The sequence below is a fragment of the Juglans microcarpa x Juglans regia genome, chromosome 1S (genome assembly GCF_004785595.1).
Source record: "Juglans microcarpa x Juglans regia isolate MS1-56 chromosome 1S, Jm3101_v1.0, whole genome shotgun sequence".
NCBI lineage: Eukaryota > Viridiplantae > Streptophyta > Magnoliopsida > Fagales > Juglandaceae > Juglans > Juglans microcarpa x Juglans regia.
The window spans coordinates 25732087-25752223 of record NC_054595.1 but is presented as its reverse complement, the minus strand read 5'-3'; the positions used below and the strand labels follow the sequence as shown (position 1 = coordinate 25752223).

At 32.1% G+C, this 20137-nt stretch overlaps 2 protein-coding genes across 2 annotated transcripts; both read left to right on the top strand.

Annotated features, from left to right (window-relative positions):
• Nucleotides 1-132: 132 nt before the first annotated feature.
• On the top strand, nt 133-1196 carry LOC121247722 (ethylene-responsive transcription factor TINY-like). The gene has a single exon (XM_041146139.1). The coding sequence runs from the start codon at nt 280-282 to the stop codon at nt 1066-1068; it is 789 nt and encodes a 262-aa protein (XP_041002073.1). The 5' UTR covers nt 133-279; the 3' UTR covers nt 1069-1196.
• A 10364-nt stretch (nt 1197-11560) lies between these two features.
• Nucleotides 11561-14153, top strand: LOC121247721 (ankyrin repeat-containing protein NPR4-like). The gene is made up of 3 exons (XM_041146138.1): nt 11561-12160; nt 12265-12680; nt 12939-14153. Exons 1-3 carry the CDS (start codon nt 11704-11706, stop codon nt 14028-14030), a joined length of 1965 nt encoding a protein of 654 aa, XP_041002072.1. The 5' UTR covers nt 11561-11703; the 3' UTR covers nt 14031-14153.
• Nucleotides 14154-20137: the final 5984 nt, after the last annotated feature.

The following is a 20137-nucleotide window of genomic DNA, read 5'->3' as shown; positions in this document are numbered from 1 at the left end:
ATAAAACCGGCAAAGATGTCATTTTATGTATTATTTTTATTTTTCATATCAATATATAAATAAGATTTTCTTTTATAATTATTTTTTCCTGTAAAAAAAATTGATATTTTGAGATGGAGTTTTGAAGCCAAATTCTGTGTTTTTCATCGCAGAGAGAACAAAAACATCAGAGTTCGCTTTTGTAGGTGACACCCTAACCATCACTCTTCTTCTCTCCGTTGCTCTCTCTATCCCTCTCTCTCTTTCGCTCTCGAGCTTTTTGCAGGGTGACATCAGTGTATGTATATATATACACACACATCTAGCCCCGTCTGTATTGTGTATCGTATGGTTCTCAAAAGAATCGTCAAACTGGTCTTTCCTACAATGGCGGAAACGAACAACTCAGAATCTGCAAGCACCAGCGTCTCACTCAAAGCTTCGCCGTCCATCGCCATCCCCTCTTCTTCCAACTCTTCCAAAATACCTAATCCCCAATCCCCAGAGCAGGGAGCACCAAAAAGACCCAGATACTGCAGCAAACACCCGGTCTACCGAGGCGTCCGAATGCGGAGCTGGGGCAAGTGGGTGTCCGAAATCCGCGAGCCCCGCAAGAAATCCCGTATTTGGCTCGGCACGTTTGCCACCCCTGAAATGGCCGCACGAGCGCACGACGTAGCTGCGCTGAGCATCAAAGGTAACTCGGCTGTGTTGAACTTTCCCCATCTTTCTCATGACCTGCCTCGACCGCTATCATCGAGACCGGAAGACATTCAGGCTGCCGCAACTAAAGCAGCAGCCATGGTCCAGTTTGATTCAGAGTACTGCTCCTCGTCATTGTCATCGTCGTCGTCAGAGAGTTCAGAATCCGAGGAGCTGAGTGAGATTGTGGAGTTGCCGAATATAGAAGGGAGTTTTGACTCTACCGAGTCACGTACAGACTTCATACTGGTTGACTCGGTTGATGGGTGGGTGTATGATCCGGCGTTGGGGCTAGAGGGAGCTGAACTTTGTTGGGATTTCTGTGATCAGATTCTGGCGTTGGAGAGTTTGGTTCCGGACAACTTCGGAGGTCTGGTGTGCGATTAATGGCTAATTAAGTTGGGTGTGGTGTGCCTTTCATTTTGTTTTTCTTTTTTACAAATTATTAGCTACTTTTCTTACTCGATCGTCACGTCGACTGTAATATATATAATAAATCCACACATTTAAAAGAATTCTTCTTCTTCTCTTTCTTCTTCTTCTCCTTCTTCCTTTTTGAATATAGTTGAAATATTCTTTTGAAATTTAATAATAGATAATTAAAAAAAAAAAGGCCCTGCATTGATGTTTACTTCAAGTCTTCAATGGTTCCATCTTGTTCTTGCCCCCTAATTTGATTGGTAATTTCTGTTCAAGATTTTCCAACCTTCTTGTTGGAAAATAAACATTATTCATGCACCGATGCTTTTCCTAATACACGATTCAGATGGTTTTGGTCTGTGTCCTCCTGCAAGCACTATGCATCAGATTCAAGATTCCACTTAATGTTGACTTGCTATTGCCTATGGCCCATGTTTCCCATCCCACCACTAACTCTTTGAAATGATATATATGGATGTATATCCTATGAGGACACATACATACATATATATATATAGACCCTTCTGTCATTACCATTGCAACCCAATTATTGTTCATCATCCTATCGCCATACCACCTTCAATTGGTTGTTCCAGTGGTGCAATCATCTCCACGTATAACCATAATTATCGGAATCATCATCTTTGTCCTCATAGTCTCTTTTCTTGGCTTCATCTTACTTTTACATTATCTCCACCTCCTTTTGTGTTCTAAGGCTGAATTTCGTTGCTTGGTTTGTTCATTTCTATCATTTGTTTTATTTTATTTTATTTGAGTAATGTTATTCATCATTTTGTTAGCTATCAGTTATTGTATCTATCAATCATTTAATATTAAATTGAAAAGATACTGAAAAATGGTTAAACAAATGATCATGAATGCTATTTTTTTTTTTAATTCATGTACCGTTGCATGGTTTTCAAATTATGTTATGAATTCATACGACGACGACACCATATGTGCAAACAAAATTGAATGAGATGCATCATTTTATAAGTGGAAGCCAAATGGAGAGACATCTCCAAGAGAAACAACTAACTACAGGGGCTAGTTTGGTTATATAAAAACAAACTATCTTATCTTATCTCATATAATCATTATAATTTTTTTAAATGCACGTACAAAATATAATAAATTATTCAATTTTTTTAAATTCTAAAAAAAAAATTTTATAAAAAAATTTTATTATAACAAAATTTTATTTAACTTTAAATAAAACATTTCATCTAAACTGTGTAATCAAACTAAGCATAACAGGCACTTCTAACGCCATCTGGAATTCCCACATCTCAAAAAAGAAATTATTTACAGACTAGAAATAAATCTGAAAATTAAGAAAAGTATACTATTTTCCTTTTGAAGACCTAACTAATTCGAGCCATATTAATTTTTACTACTGGTAATAAGTTAAACCCCATTGATGATCCTGCAAAATCATTTAAAAGTTCAGTGTACTGGAGTTTCTGCGAAAAGATAATGAGTACGACATGGGAAAGTACTCTGTGACCTTCCGAGAATTTGATCGCGAAATGAGCACTTCACTATTTATAAATTAAGCCCTAGGAAATTAATTAGCCAATGCTTGCAACTTTCCAAGAATTTACGCTAACATGTTTCAATTAATGCCTCTTGATGTAAATCTCTTTAAATTGATCCTATTCGAATCTGAAAATTTCAAGAGGGAGGGAGAGAAACAAACGCGTGATCAAGTACTAAACCCTACAATATTTATTTAAGTTCAAAAAAGGATATAATAAATAGGAAAAAAATTACTTTGTCCTCTCAATTGTACTGTTCCATTTGGCCGTTTAGCAATTTTTTTTTATTTAATGATTAAGTAAGTGATTTTAAGTGTATTGAGAATTTTTTATTTTTTTAAAATATTTAAATATATAAAAAATGTGAAAAAAAAAAATAAAAAATGAAAAAAAAAACTAAAACTAAAACAGTAAACTTGAGCGGGCTATTCTAGACTGTAGAGTAGCCTGGCTCTAATAAATATTGTAGGATCAATTCATGTATATATCTATACTTTCACTTTGATTTGGGTTTATCTATACCTACTGATGATCTAAATCATGAAGTCATCGTTCTAATATACTTACTCAATTGTCTTATTTCCTCTCTTTTTATTAGTACTTCATTGTTTCTCGAAAAGCTTAGTAGTTTGTCCTAACTCACGAAAAAAAAGGTTAATTACGTAAATACTCAAACAACTCGGAAAAGAAAAGCTTTAGATCAACATTCTCACCCTAGCTACTAGATGTGTGATTATGCACCTAATTTCCGCTTTGAAATCTTTTTCCCTCTTGGTTCAGTCTCATTTGGATTATCCTTTGCTTATTACTTTTTGCTATTCTTTTACTATTCACTTTATTTTATTTTTTAATTAATAGTTAAGAAAATAACTATTTGTAAAATTATATATTTTTTCAATTCTTTCTTAATAATTAAAGATGTTAAAAAAATACTTAAAAGAGAATAATAAAAAAAATAAAAATTTCAATTAATATACTGTAAAATAATAAAGAGGCGATAGGAACCTATCATTATCTGGATTCAAAAGCATAACTGCACGTGATTGGACAACATGAAATCACTTGCCGATGATCAGATGATTATAAAATAGGCTTTGGGCTGATTGTCAAATAAAAAAATATAAACTTTAGCTAAAGAAACAAGGTCTTAATAAATTAGTAGAAGTCAATTAGAAATAAGCTAATTTTGGGCTGTTTTTAGGAAGTAACTAATTATTAAACAGAGCCTTGTCACAAAGCTGACATAAGCTGTGCCAAGCTCAAGTTTTCACCAATCAATATCATCATGTCATTGATGCAATTCAATGGACAATTTTTCTACTCTTTTTTATTATTAATTAAGATCATATTATATGAACTGAATCACATCCCTGTGTTTAAAATTATATCCTGGATCAACTTCGGATAAAGACCCCAAATAGTAAATACCAGCTTATAGAACTAAGATTAATTTGGACAAGGATATTAATATAATTATTTATATTAGAAAAAATCAATAAATTAAGTCAGCCCATTATTTCGAGTCTGTTTGTCGGTGGTGATCACTTTTATTTTAATGTGTTTGAATTTAAAAAATATATTTTATTAACCAATATTTGTCATTGTATCATTGCCTATATATAATATCCTTAATTTCCTGTAATTATGCTAGGTTAGAATCTTTCATTTTAATTGTATTTCCTTATTTATTTTGGCCATATTCCACTATGTATAGGCCTCCTTTGTATAGTTTGATACATACAAAAATATACATTTATATGATTTTTCAGAATTCTCTATATTTCAACAGATAAGATTGAGGGAGCAATTATTATGTATTATGGTTGTTGATTGTGACGAAGAAAAGAAGAAGTACTGAAGCAAAAGTGAAGGTAACTAGCCGCATGCAAGCACATTGTTTTACATAGTGGTGACTGGTGGTCGGCCAATTAATAATCGATACATACGACATATATATATATAGTACCACAACATGATTTGACCTTTTGTTTGTTTATTGAGCTGTTTAATTAGCAAATTCTAGTTTTACTACTGTACGTGATGCTTTATTAATTGTAATTTCTGTGTCGTTGGATCGTGATATTGTTGTTAATACTGCATGGGGTTGTTTTTTGCTGTACTGGATCAGTAATGTTCACGTACGTAGCATTGTTGAATGACGATGTTTACGTACAAGGAGCTGTAGTACTACTCATGATCTTTTGGCTAATGAAATTTCAATTACCTAATTTAATTTTTCATCTCATGCATTTCATCTATACGTACCAACGTACCAACGTAGTACGGCCCACTACTCCTACCATGCAGCTCATGATCCATGCGTGCGCGCTATTTACGATTTGAATTGAGAAAACAATTCCGACAACCTGAGCTAGGGTACTAGACAATATGCACATTGTTTAGATAACATCGAAAATAATTTTGTACATAAGCCCTAGCTTTAAATAAAATCATGAAACTCGATCGTATAAAAAGTAGATTATGACAAGTCTCCTTTTTAACAAAAAAAAAAAAAAAAACTACACAAGTCGGATATTTGAAACAACTCATATTTTTCCTGCCAACTCCGGTCGTGCGTGCTATATATATATATATATATATATATATATATGTACCATTAAAAAGGAGAAAACAATTCCGACAAACTGAAGATCGAGACGATCGATAATTGAACCCATGACCTTGGTTGATGATCACTTATTCATGCTATCAAGAACCCTAGCTAGCCCTTATCCCTCAATTTTGACTTTACTTTCAGGAGACAGTGGGGCATTATTATTGTGCATACGATTCATATTGAAAATGACTTTTCCTTAATTTGCAAGTCTAGTTGGTAATTGGTTAATGGATGGACCGACGAAAAGGACTTCAATTAATTTCACAGCGTCGATCGATCCATATGATCCCATGCAATCTTCTTCCTCGATCGATCAATTAATTTCAATTACGTTGAAATTCCATATCCTCGTTTTTATATTTTATTAATTAATTTCTACCTAAAAAATAGACCACCAGGCAATCATTATACCGCGCGCGTCGTTCAACGTTATTTTGAGTTATGTCATCCCGAAGATCAGATCAAATTTTGAAAGATCTTCGGCCAAGTCCATGATCAATTACGAGGTATATACACATGATCAAATGTTTTCAAAAAAAAAAAAAAAAAATCTTGCATATATTCAAACGGATCTCTTAATACTTATGAGTTATGTGATAAATCCACTGTTGCGGAGCGTTCTCCCCATTGATTTGGATTTGCATACAATAAATACGAAATTAATTTGGGTTAAAAAAAAGCTATAGTCACAAAGAATTTCACAAAAATTAATTCACAAATTGATGTAATTTCATGTGATATATTATATCTAACTATTTTACAATAAAAAGTAACGTCATTGCAATATAAAGATAAGTACTTTAGTCATAAAAAAATTACACAAAAGTAATTTCACAAACTTACAAGTCATGATATGGTTGGTCAAATCACAAACTTATTTTTATTATAAAGTAGATCTAACAGATGATCATATGAAACTACACCAGTTTACGAAATTACTTTTGCATAATCTCTTTGTACCCGTAGCACTTCTCTTTTGGTAATTTATACCCCCCCACACACATATGAGTAGTGCTATTTGAAAACGTCTACACTATACACCATCTACATAGTATAGTTTAATTTGTAAGATTTAATTTTTAAAATTCATATTTTAAATCAAATTATGTCACTTGAATAGTATGTAGTGTAAAAGTTTTTAACAAAAATTATTATTATTATTATTATTATATATTATAAAACACTGTATTGAAGCCGCGGGAATGAATGATTTATGAAAAGTTACTTTGCCTTCCTCATTTGACTACTTAAGTTGACTGCTGGTCAAAATTTTTTTTTTATTTAATTATTAAGGAAGTGATTTTAATTTTTTAAGTGTATTTGTATATTTTTTTATTTTTTAAAAATATTTAAATGTATTAAAAAATATGAAAAGAAAGAAAAAAAAGAAAGAATAGAAAGAAAGAAAAAATAAAAATAAAAAAACGCTGGTGTACCGCCAATAGTAAAAGTGGGGCGACATATTAGCCCCACTCATGATTTATTTCGTTCGGGCTGTCATGGCAGCAGTGCATGGAGGTGGTTCGAAAAATACCACACAAAGCATGTACTATTTATCGTACGATATAACTTCAAACCCCATCTGATTTCAAGGACGTCGTCCTAACAATCCGTCTCCTTATACGTACCTAATAATTGATACTATTCATTGTGCGCAGAGTTGAAAGGGCCTCTAGTACTAGTGTAGATCAATGCATGCAGTGGACTGGCTGGATTTTTTTACTTTTTAGAAATTTAAATTTGATATGGGAAGGATAGTTAGGTAATTATCAATTAATGTTTCACCTATTTCAATTCTAGTATTGAAATGGACGTTTCAATCGTTATTATGTATATTTTTTTAAAATTTCATTATCCATTATAGATAGTAGTAAAAATATTTACGACCAATCAACATGTCATGGTGATCTATTACAATTCAATCATGGACGTTGATTATAAATCTCTAGTCTTTCGCTTGATTTTTCTTTTTCCAGTTTAATTTGGTACATAAGATTCATAAAGAGTCATGCGATTTACTGTATTCATATTCTAATATTTTCATTGCATTTTATAAATATGATTATAATTTCATCACTTAAGGATTATTTTTTTATTTTAAAAAAAATCAAAACTTTGTACGCACAATACTACCTAACCATAGTGAACTTAGAATATGATGATAGTATTAGTAAATAATATATTTAATAATTTTTTGAATAAATTAATAACATTGATTTTTCATATCTTATAAGTCCGAAGTGTGCGATGAGCTAGGGACACTTGGGAAGAACTTAATTCTAAGCATTTAATACAAGGAATTTAATCGCTCGCTGTTGCAAACGTACGGCAAGATGAGATGACAGCGCCATATGTGAAAAAGCTGAAAACCACGTTAATCGGTCCCTACTGACGGCCGACTACTCTTCAGACTTCAGAATTTTAACCTAGTAAATGTTGATCATAGATTTAAAATTAAGGTGGTCGGTCCTACATACCTATTTTCTGTGATATTCTTCATTAGTTCATAATTGCCAAATTAATTTACTAGTTCATAAGATGTTTACATGTAAATTTATTTTTATTATAAAATAGATCTAACAGATCACATAAAATAATATTTTAATTTATAAAATTATATTTACTGTAACAATCTTTTCGAAGAAAACAATTGATAAAATATATACGAGAAAGAATGCGAGACAACTCATCATAATAATACTCTTTCGCAATATTGTGTGTGGAAGACTGGTTTGAAATGAAACCACCGGTCGCTGAAAGAGTACTTAACATTGATTGACATGGAAACTTGAAAAGGGACTCATGATTTTGATGAAAAAAGGGAAGAGATATTAGAGAAAAGCTGGCAAACAATTAGCTTCTCAATTATTGTACCAGTAATTCTTAATTGGGGAAAATCAACTACTATTAAAGAAGGGTCTTTTGTTAATCAATCAAAGGATGGAAACAAATTTTGCAAATTAATTGGGGCATGGTAGGGTCCCCCTAGGAAAAAGACGATTTTGATCAATGACCCTTTTTATATAGAGAAATACTTTTGGTTCCGAATTCGAGATCTTAAAAGTTCACCGAATAGGATTTTTTTTTTTTTTTTTTTTTACCGAATGATTAAAAAAACACATAAAAAAAAAATTATACTATTCGGTAAATTTTTTGGATCCCGAATTCAAGACCCGTAGCAGTACTCTTTTATATATATTGCCATGCACCAAACATAATGCCAGCCACTTTTTTTTTTTTTTTTTTTTTAATTGAGTTGATTGAAACATTATAACTTAAATGCAGTCACTTCATCATCATCTTCATCATTATCATCTCTTTGAAATAAGATTTTCTGGTTGTTAAGGTGATTCTCTACATGAGCTGAATTGGTTGTAATATGCAAAAAAAGATTGTGATTTGAAACAACAACATATATACTCCATTTTATTTCATGTTTCTCATGTTTCCCTTTTGCCCTTTTCTATTTGCCTCTATCTATGGAACATAGTAGTGATGGATGATGATATCATGCTTACGCTGGAAAATGCGTATGTCAAGAAAGATAAACATTAATTAATTCATGTAAAGGTGTTGTTGTTTTATCATTTCTCTACCAATGGTAGAATTAATGACAAACTAACTGCATTTTATTTACAACTTATCAATAAAATGATATATTTTTTTAAAAAAAATTTAAATATATCAACTCAAAACTAAAATTAAAATAAATATTTCAAAAAATATTATTTTATTTGAAGACGGTAGAAAAGTTGTAAAGGATTTGTTGTTTTATCATTTCTTTTATAGATTTTGGGAAACAAAATACAGGTTTGAGTCATCGCCATGCACATTGCACATGTATCGAAGCTTCTGAGAATTTAGAGTAATTCTACATACAATCGTGGAGTGTGTAAATGTCGCGAAATCGCTTTGAAAAAGAGTGATGTTCACTATTAAAAAATTAATTTTTTTCATATGAATCTCATGTTTTATTTACTTTTTTTAAAATGATTAGAAGACAGTTGTATAATTTACAATTACAAATATATTTTCTCTAAAGCTTATAATTTTTTTCCCTCATTTTTGGTTCTAGTGGAGTAAATAAATATACCCTTAAGGCCCAATTACTTAAACAAAATATAACCTTCACGTTACATCCAAGCCCACACTACTAATCTCAAGGCCTTTTTTCCTGGCTAGCAAAGCTTATTTCGGCCCACTCTTTGAAAGTACAGACCCATGTTCTGGGCCTACAAGGCTCTCTTTCGTGAAAAACTTGAATATTTTTTTTTTAATGGAAAGTTACGGTGCTGTAATATTATAAAAGAGTTACTATTCATTCTCATACTTTATATTTATAATTTTTTTTTATTAAACATGAAATAGTGAATAGTGATTAATAAGAATAATTTTTCATTATCAAAAAGTAATTATGGTGATTTCCTTTGTAAGACTTTCGGAGTTTTTTTAATTGAAGTGTGGTTTATAGAAAAGGCAACGTTAATTGTGGTGTGCTTTATACAAATACGCGTTTTTTAGGGCCCCTCAAGAGCAAAGTCCAACCTTTTACAAAGTTACAATACGTATTAAAGTAATAATGTTATTTATTTATATATAATTAATCACGTGTGTCTTTGAAAGACTTGAGAGGAAGACAAACAAAACAAGAAAACTCAAGGTTTAATTAACGAGGAATGATAGTTGCAATCATGAGTGCGCAAGTGCCATGCAATCACTTTGAAAAAAATGAAAAAATACGAAACTCACATAAAAAATTAATAATTTTTTAATAGTAGACCTCACTTTTTTTCAAAGCGACTGCACGGAGCTTGCACACTCCACGACTGCATATAGCATTACTCTTAACTAATATATATTTGTTTATTTCTCTAATAATTAGGAAGATATAACATTTTCTTATATAAGTTATATGGGATTAATAAAAATGAGAGAGAGAGGGGAAAAAAAAAGAGTAGGGAATGTCTGATGCATTAAATTAACCTTATCTTGTGTTTTTAATTGAGTTTTTTACTCATGCCCAAGTGGATTTATTTTCCTTATATTATTTTTTTAATTTTTTTTACTGGTTTTAAATTTAAATGGTTTTTTTTAGTTTAATATATTTTTGATTAGCAATTGCATATATTTTTATAAAGATATTATTAATCCTTGATAATATGTATAGGGATTGCATGTATATGTATAAAAATGGATTTCTAAATTTATTTAGTAATTTCGAAACTTATAAAAAGAGAAGAACAGATTTCAAATGGTAAAATAAAAATAAAATATCAGTTATTATTATATATGTATGGAAACGAAGAGGTCTTTTAGAAAAATCTTCCATCAAAACAAGATGTCCGTCTCGAGATAGAAGAAAAAGTCCTAATATGTATTTTTTCTCCCATATAAGAGAAAACTTCTACGCGTAAATAATAAATATTCTGGCAATCTTCCTGGAAGATACTCGGAACTTAAGGCTGCATTTCTGGGCCGGTGACGGACGATACGTAGGAAGTTGCCAGCCAATTGTTTTCTCATTGTCGTGAAAGAGGTTTCTTGAGGTCAAGCCATGAGAGTTGACGTCAACCGGCTGAAATTAAGTACAGCCATTGCATGGGGCCGAAGTCTAACAACTAACAAGTAATTTCTGCATTTAAAAAAAAAAAAAGACTTTTTCATTACAAATTATGAGCGTCATATAAATAATGTCAGCAATATAAATAATGTATTTTTCAGATGACTAAGCTCTTTTTAAATTGGAAACTCACCTCAATTTATCACATCTCATCATTACAACTTTTTCAAATTACCACACAAAATATAATAAACAATTCAATTTTTTCAAATCTCAAAACAATAATAATATTAAAAATAATATTCTAACAATATTTTATTCAACTTATTTAAACCATCTCAACTCATCTCTAAATCTAAATAACGTCACAAATATTAAGGCCTATTTGGATTCAAAAAGTGTCTTATATCATCTCATCATTATAACTTTTTCAAATTTTCACACAAAATATAATAAATAATTAACTTTTTCAAATCTTAAAATAATAATAATATTAAAAAATAACATTCTAATAATATTTATTTTAACTTTCATCTAAAACTATCACATCTCATCTCATCTTATATCGAAATTTAAACCGGCCCTAAAAATTTTGATACAAATAGAACTAGGAAGCTGCTGCTCCATTTAAAAAATAATTGCAGAAATTGGTTATTAAAAACTATATTTTTAGGTATATATAATATATATATATATATGTATATTTTATGGACATAATAGACTTAATTAAAAAAATATTCCAATCTTTGCTCTCCTCTCTCTCTATATATCTCGCAACGTTTGATTCTCTCTTTGCTAGCTGCTTTTGAAGTGGATAAGTTCTTTCAACTGCTAGATTTATCACCGCGCTGAACAAGGTTTTTCTCTAGTCTTTGCAGCTTACGGGAATGGATCCAAGACTATTAATGGAGGCCGTCGCAAGAAACGATGAAAACACTTTCATCAATTTAGTTCGCGAGAATGAAGATTTTCTCGATCAAAGAACAGCGGAATCCATGAACACGGTGTTACACTGGGCATCAAGATTCGGACACACTGAATTGGTGAAGGAAGTTTTGAAGCTGCGCCCCATGTTCGTCGATGCAGAGAATGCTAAGTTAGAAACTCCACTACATGAAGCTTGTCGTCACGGTCAAACTGAGGTCTTAAAGCTGCTATTGGAGGCCAATCCCGGGGCAGCTTGTAAACTTAATGCTGAAAACCAAAGTCCATTTTTTGTGGCTTGCAGTAATGGGCACCTGGATGTGGTGAAGATCCTTTTGAATCAGTCCTGGTTGGTAGGTTTAGAAGATGAGGGTCTTGATTCAACTTGTCTTCACGTAGCTGTCTCGAGAGGTTTCAAAGGTGCGTACGTAGTAGCAACTTCATGTAGTCCAGAAAGTATTTGGTTCCCCCAATATTTTAATTTTTAACTAATTAATACTCCTGGGTTTGCTACTTTTTGGAAGATATTGTTAGAGAGTTATTAAATGTGTGCCCGGGCCTTGCTCGCACGTTTGACAAGAATGGATATTCTCCATTGCACTGTGCATGTAACAGTGGGCACCTGGAAATAACAAAAATGCTGCTGTGTCTTGGACTGGACATCGCTCTGCAGTTCAGTAGCACAGGTTACATGCCACTGCATTTGGCAGCCATGAACGGCAAAACTGAGACTTTTGAAGAATTTGAGCGGATGGCTCCCATATGCTTTCACCATCTCACAAGACAGGGAGAAACAGTTTTTCATTTAACTGTGAAATACAAGCACTACGATGCTTTCATGTGGTTGGTGGGTGCCTTCCATGATACTGATCTCTTCCACCGCACAGATCAATTGGGCAACACTCTATTGCATCTTGCTGTCTCTAGAGGATGTTCTCAGGTAAGGAATGATAGTATTTATTTTTAGTTAAGGTTGTGCTATTTGGATGAACTGCAATATTCCAATATGCTGAAGGCATGATCTGGCAATTGACCTGATTAATTTACAGTTTGGAAAATAAAGAACTTGGTCTCTCCCTCTTTTTTGGGTCGCTTCCTCAAGACCACTCTTGTTATTGTGTTTTCATGTGTGTATGTTTGTGTGTTCTAATTGGACTTTCTTCTCTAATTCTTCTCTAACCCTCGAGTTTTGTTCCAGATGGTGGCGTACTTGATCAATGAAACAACACTGAAGATCAACTCCGAGAATTGTGAGGGACTCACAGCTCTTGACATTCTCGATCAGGCTGACAGAATGGATAAATTTCCTGATATTAAGGACTTGTTGGAGAGATCTGGTGGAAGAAAAGGTGCTAGAATGCTGAGTATGACAAACGAAGTCGATGATCCATCCAACAAAGGAAACAGTTCTGAAGTAAATTCAATCCATCATCAAGTTGAAGAGACAAACGAAATTCAGGATGATAACACAACAAAACCAGAGTATTCACCAAGGAAGACAGCTAGTTCTTTGAGCAATGCATCAAGGCACAAGCGCCTCAGCAGAAGGAGACGGGAAGAACTAACAAAATTCTATAATGACCGTCGATATAAAAGACATGACATATACTGGGAGGCGCTGCAAAATGCTAGGAACACAATCACCCTAGTTTCAATCCTGATTGCTACAGTGACTTTTACTGCTGGCATGAACCCTCCTCGTGGTGTTATTTTCCAGGAAGGACAACTGGAAGGAAAAGAGGAAAATTCAACATGGAAGGAAAAAACAGCTTTCAAGGTCTTCATAATAAGCAATAACTTAGCATTGTTCACATCTTTAAGCATTGTTATAATTCTAGTCAGCATCATTCCCTTTCAGAGAAAACTACTAATGAGGCTGCTGGTGATTATCCACAAGGTCATGTGGGTGGCTGTGTCATTCATGGCTACATCTTATGTTGCAGCCACGTGGATAATTGTGGCACATCGTCCTGGGTTGGAATGGATGTTTGAGGCTTTGATCGCTATCTGTGCAGGTACCATGGGAACTCTATTCCTCTATCTGGGACACACTTTGGCTACACACTGGTTGAGGAAGTTGAAGTGGAGGAAAGACAAAGGTAAAAAGGATGCCAAGCCTACGCCCTCTGATGGCAAAATCCAGTCAACATCTGCCAATCCCGACATCAGAGTCGACGTCCGGCCTAATTCCAGTGACGCTTATGTTAAAAAAGAACGCAAATCACAATCCAGTTTCTCCACCAACTCTGACATTAGTAGTTCCATGTCCCGAGGATATCACCCATACTGAATGATCCAAATTGAGGGAAGGGAGAATTATCTGCCATTGATGCAGCAATGAGGTTGTTTCAGTACTGAAATCCACAGTCTGACTACTTCAGAAATCGTATTTGGGTAATTGAGAATTTCTTTGTAATCGTTTTCCTTTTTTTTTTTTTTTTTTTCCTCAATTCCTCGGAAGCAAACTGGGAAGGTTTCAAAAATGTAATTCCTGGGCGTCTTAATGAAAGAGTTTTGCCAACTTGTGGTAGCCGTAGTATCACTTGAGTAAAAAATGAATCTATCCGACCCGTATTATTTATCTTAAATACACAACTCCGAATTAATTAATATCCATTTCATCACACTTTTGTTTGATATATAAGACTTAAGGGACAATTAAATCTTTCTTTTAAAAGCTAAAGCCACACTTAATTCTTGGTCATGAAGGTAAATTTAGAGAGATTTTAATTAAATTGAGTCAGATCATCTTTTAAACCACTAATTAAAATATAGACATAGGCAAAACATTAATGAATAATAAAATGAATATATTTACAGCTCATTCTAACAACTATAAAACAGAAAGAATGATTCTTCTATTAATATTAATTCCAGAATCTTCTGTAATGCTTTTGTCTGGAAGAACCGTAGGAATTGGTGGAGGACCTAATTAATTCTTCTGGTAATTTCAACAGATATTCGTAGTGGCAAATAAATAAATATATATCCTCCGTTCAAATTTTAACAAGATTAATTTTTTTACTGGCAGTAATTAGCCTAACATTAAAACTAATTGTATCTAGAAGTTCAATTAATTCAGTGGATTAATGAAATCTGATCCACAGATCAAGCCCATGATCACAGCTTCAATCTTCATTTATTGTTGTTCATTCAGTTATAAATTGGGGTTCTGCATTCAAGTTGTGAATCAAAGAAAACTCAAAATTAAGGGATCAGGAAGAGATCAAACAGCTAGCAAGCCAGCATGATGAGAAGAGTTGTAGTAGTGGTGTACTTCGCTATGCTTGTGCTAGTGGCCGTAGCACAAGCTCATCAATACGAGGACTCTTCTTCTTCTTCTTCTTCGACAGGACAAATAGCACCAATCTCTTCTGTCGCTTCCCTACCTGGAGACGAGGGCAAGAGTAAACCTCCGGCTCCCGGTGGTGCTTGTGATGGAATATATACATGTCCTGCAAAGTGTTGGGTGTATAAACATGACCTAAAGCATTATGCGGTTTGCGTAGAACTTTGTAAGAAACATTGCAAAGACGGCGGCCCTCTCTGATCAGATGCCATCTATACTTGTACCCTTGCTTGTGCTCATCATGACTCAGGTAAATATATTAATTATAATATTATGCATGGAGACTAGTATTGAAGAAAACCCTCAATATATGTATGTATCGTATTAATTTGCATATGATCTTGTTAGAAAATTAAAATCCTTAAATCCATCATATATGTTTTTTACTGTACCAGATCATGCAGTTGGAGGAGATAATTATGTGGAAACCTGTTTCGAAAACTGCAAGAAGAATCGTCAGCATCCTGTGCTGCATGCTGTTCAACATTTACTTGTAGTAATAAAACTTAAAACGTTAATATTGATGATCAGATATATATATGAATCTAATTTTTTTAAGTGTTATTTAATGCTGCTTCAAAATCTTTAATATATATATATTGAATCCATCATCTATGCCATGCTCGGTTTCTCTTTGCGGAGTTTCTAATACATGCACGTGATGAAACAAGTAATTAATGAAGGCTAGCTATTGAATTATATATATATATATATATATATATATATACACATTAGGTAAAAGCAAAGTGCAATGCACGTTTGCTTAGTTTATATATATATATATATACACACACACACATTAGGTAAAAGCAAAGTGCAATGCACGTTTGCTTAGCTTATATATATATATATATATATATATATATATATATACACACACACACACATTAGGTAAAAGCAAAGTGCAATGCACGTTTGCTTAGTTTATATATATATATATATATATATTTTTTTTTTTAATAATTAATTTTTTATTAATAAGGACATAATTTTTTGGCTTAATAAAATAACGATATAATGTTTATGTCATATAAATTAACATTACAAGTAAAAGAAAAGCATTAATTGAAGCTATAACATGGTCTTATAAATAAACGTCGTCCATAGTCTTATAAAAGTTATTTGAGATAATATTGATTCTAGGATGACGATCCAGTATTTTTCTCATCTTGCATTGCTTCAATAGAGAGAACATTATAATGCTTATATTTTTTCTCATTCAGTTTCTCTGGATCTGCATAAACTTGAAACTTCCAGGTTTTTGTTGATAATTTATCCACAACGCTTTTAATATATAATTGATGTTCCTACAAAAAAAAAAAAATTTGAATAGCTTTACATAATTAATTAAAACCCAATTTCATTTTTTATTAACTCATTATAACCAAACACAATTTTTGAATAAAAATTTTAAAAGATACCTCTCCAGAATGTTCCATCAATTCAACCGCTGAACAACCAAATGCTTCTTCTGCTACTTCACCAAACATAATAGCAGCTATCTTTCCAGTATTATCGTTCAGTTCAACATATGCCCTAACACTTTAAATGCATTGAATATATTACTTTAAATTTGAATATTGTTAAATTCTAAATTAAATTAGACATCGATTGTAAATTTAAATTGTAAGATACATACCGTGATTTGCAGACCCATTGGCTTTTGCAATATATACAAACAAAACTTTCATTATATTTATATCCAGTTCCTTTATTACAGCTAACAGATGACATGTAATAAAATATTTTGTTCAAGTCAATCACATTTATCTTCGCCTCTATCCAGAATTTTAGTTTCTACACTAAATCATAATCAATTTTTAGAATGAATGTTTGTGTAAATATTTTAATTTATTACTAATAAAATAATATTTACCTCCATGGGTTGCAAACCCTTCATCAACTTTATAATATTGCAATTCTTCATAATTTCTCGAATACCAACATATGACAGAGGGGCAGATGGGTATGTCAAGTTTTTTGCAATGATACTTATAATGATCAAATCATTATTATCCGCCCTTAAAATACAGAAATGAAGAATAATATAAGGAAATGAAATATGTAGATAAATTACATAAATTGCATAATTAACTCTAATATAAATGCATTAATATGTAATCTTTAATTTTTGAGAATTATCATTTCTTCATTATAGTTGCTTTAGGAAGAAGATGATTGATTGTAAAGATACTTGACGAACGTGATGACAGAGACAATCCTTTGTTACAATTGAGATCAATATTAATGCAGACATATATAATATGGAAAAATAATTAAACTATTTAATTATTATAAATACCGTTTTTTGATCGAACAGATATTTTTGTTCCAAGTATTATTGGTTTATCTTCAATAATTTCTGATATTTTCTAGCATTCGTCTTGGAAAAATTGACTCCACATAGTCAAACATATAGGGTTCAAGCTACAAAATTGAAATAATTAAAAGAATTAATAGAATTTATCAAAATTAATATTGGAATTCAATTTTAAAAGAAATGAGAAGTTATAAGAATTTTTTACCTTTCATCAATAACATATATCTCTTAGATTGTTGTTAGTCTAAATGATGTCGTTATCTCTTTAGTTGGCTTAATTTTGATTGCAACAGTTAAAACATCTAAATATTCAAATAGAAATGTTAATTTATTGATTATTATTTATAATAAAATTAAAATTAAATTACCTATTTCTCCAATCGTCTCTTTGTAGGCCTCTATGTCCTTGAATGAGACGATCTCATATTTTGGTGTCTCTATTTGCTCTTCATTTTGTGGAACATCTTCTATTATTATTCTTGAGTTCAGAGTCCATTGATATTGATATTCTCCAATTTTGTATTTTGGATTTACTGATTTGACATGTGCATTGCTGATATAATATTACTGAAAAATATTTAAAGTCTCGTCCTTGTGGTCAATATCAATTCCAAACATTGCTGTCTGTACTCGATTTCTCTGGAACAATAATAAAAATAATTGTGATTAATAGTGTATTATATAAAATTATGATGATTATTTTACTAAATTTTTTTTAATATTTTTTGTATTTTTTATTTCTTTTAAACAAAATATGTTGTAAAAAGATAAATAAATAAGTGCAGCATCATTAATATTTTTATATAATATATGATAGAATTTAAGAACCTCTAATTTCAAAGAATATTAAAAATTTGAAACGTAATATATATTAACAAATATTATACCTCTTCATCAAATAATGTCAGATTTTGATACTTCACAGTTGTCCGTTGGCTTATTCACTTAGGTGACTTCTCCGCAACGATCATCTTAATTTTTCAGTTTATTGTATTTGGAGTGATATCATTTATTGATGTATACACCGTCCACATTTTTTTTCCTTTTTAGATACAAAAATTTCAGATGCATAAGTATAACAAGTGTTTATTTAAATTCATGATTTACCAAAACAATTGACGAAGACATTTAATTAAAGAGAGCTGCTACATAGCATCTACTGTAGTGGGTGCACACAATGCACTCACTACGTGGATGCTTTTAGTCCATGTATTTTTTTTTTCACTAAACGGCTTCTCTCGTCTCTCTCATTCCTCCCATCGTCTCTCTCTCTCATCTCGACGCTCTCTCTCTCCTCGACTCTCTCTCTCATCTCAAGCTCTCTCTCTCTCATCTCGGTCTCTCTCTCCTCTACTCTCTCTCATCCCTCATGCTCTCTCTCATCGTCGGTCTCTCTCTCATCAACTCTCTCAGTCTACAGTAATTTTGAATTTGAGAGATAAATATTATATGGTGTTTTCGTCATTTGACTTAAGCCACGTAGGGTGTGCAGCGGTTGCACCCACTACAGTGGCTTCTCCCTAGAGTTTTTCTTAATTAAATGATTGAATATTAGTCATATAGAGATTAATATTATAATAGACAGTAAATCGGAACTATACAATTAAATCTAGTTACCTGTATAACATTAATTTGAACATGATAATGTTAGTAATTTCGTAAATAAAATATTTTTTGTGCAGTTATTTTCACGTTGATCAGCGGACACTGGTTGTATTAGAATCCTCACTGTTGTAACTTATTTATAGTCATTGTGAAACTAATCTTATAGGAACTGAATTCGTTTAAATAGAAAACTACAATTTTCATCAACATTTTGTAAGAATGGTATCTTGGAATGAACACCTTTTTTTCGATATGGTGTCAAATTGCAATTTCTGCATCTATGATATTTCGATCAAAAGTCCGACAAATTAAACGGGTTCTATTGCATAGCCCTTCTGAAGGATTAATATTTCTAAGCAGCATGATGAGATAGTTTTTCTTGAGTAATAATTCATGAGGCGGAAGTCCATTTGGGGTTAAAGTATTTAAGAAATCTTCCATAACTGATTGTTCAGATGCATCTATTGTCTCAACAAAACTGTAATATCGTTGAACTTCACCTGGGAACTTATGAATTAACAATGCATTTATTTCATCAACAAAACCGTTATTTGGTGTTAATATGGTCCGATTCATCATAGTTGAAATATTTGTTGAATATTCTTGAATATTGTAGAAAACATCTTTTATTAAATAATCTAAAGAAGTGTTCTCATCAATCATCATAGGGAACAAGCATCCCATTCGGAATTTTTATGGTTTCATCAATTGTGTTCGGTGGCATTCCGTTGCCTACTTCTAACAGATAATCTGGAAAAACTGGATCCAATTTTGCTCGCATATTTTCAGTTAAGCAGAACTTGGTTAATGTAGGCCACAAATAGGAATAAACCAAACTGGAATTAACATGTTCTTGTCTCGTTCCTTTACGAACCACGGGTAAAATCTGTCAAAAATCTCCGTCGAAAACAACAACCTTTCCACTGAATGTTACATCCGAATCATTGATGTCTCATAGCATTTTATCTAATGCTTCTATGTGTTGTTTTCTTGTCATTGGAGTGTCATCCCATATTATTAATTTTGCTGCACGAAGTAGGTTTGCCTGGGTACTTTGTTTGCTGATACAACACGTGCTTCTTTTGTCAGTATCAAGTGGAAGCTTGAAACGTGAGTGTGCCGT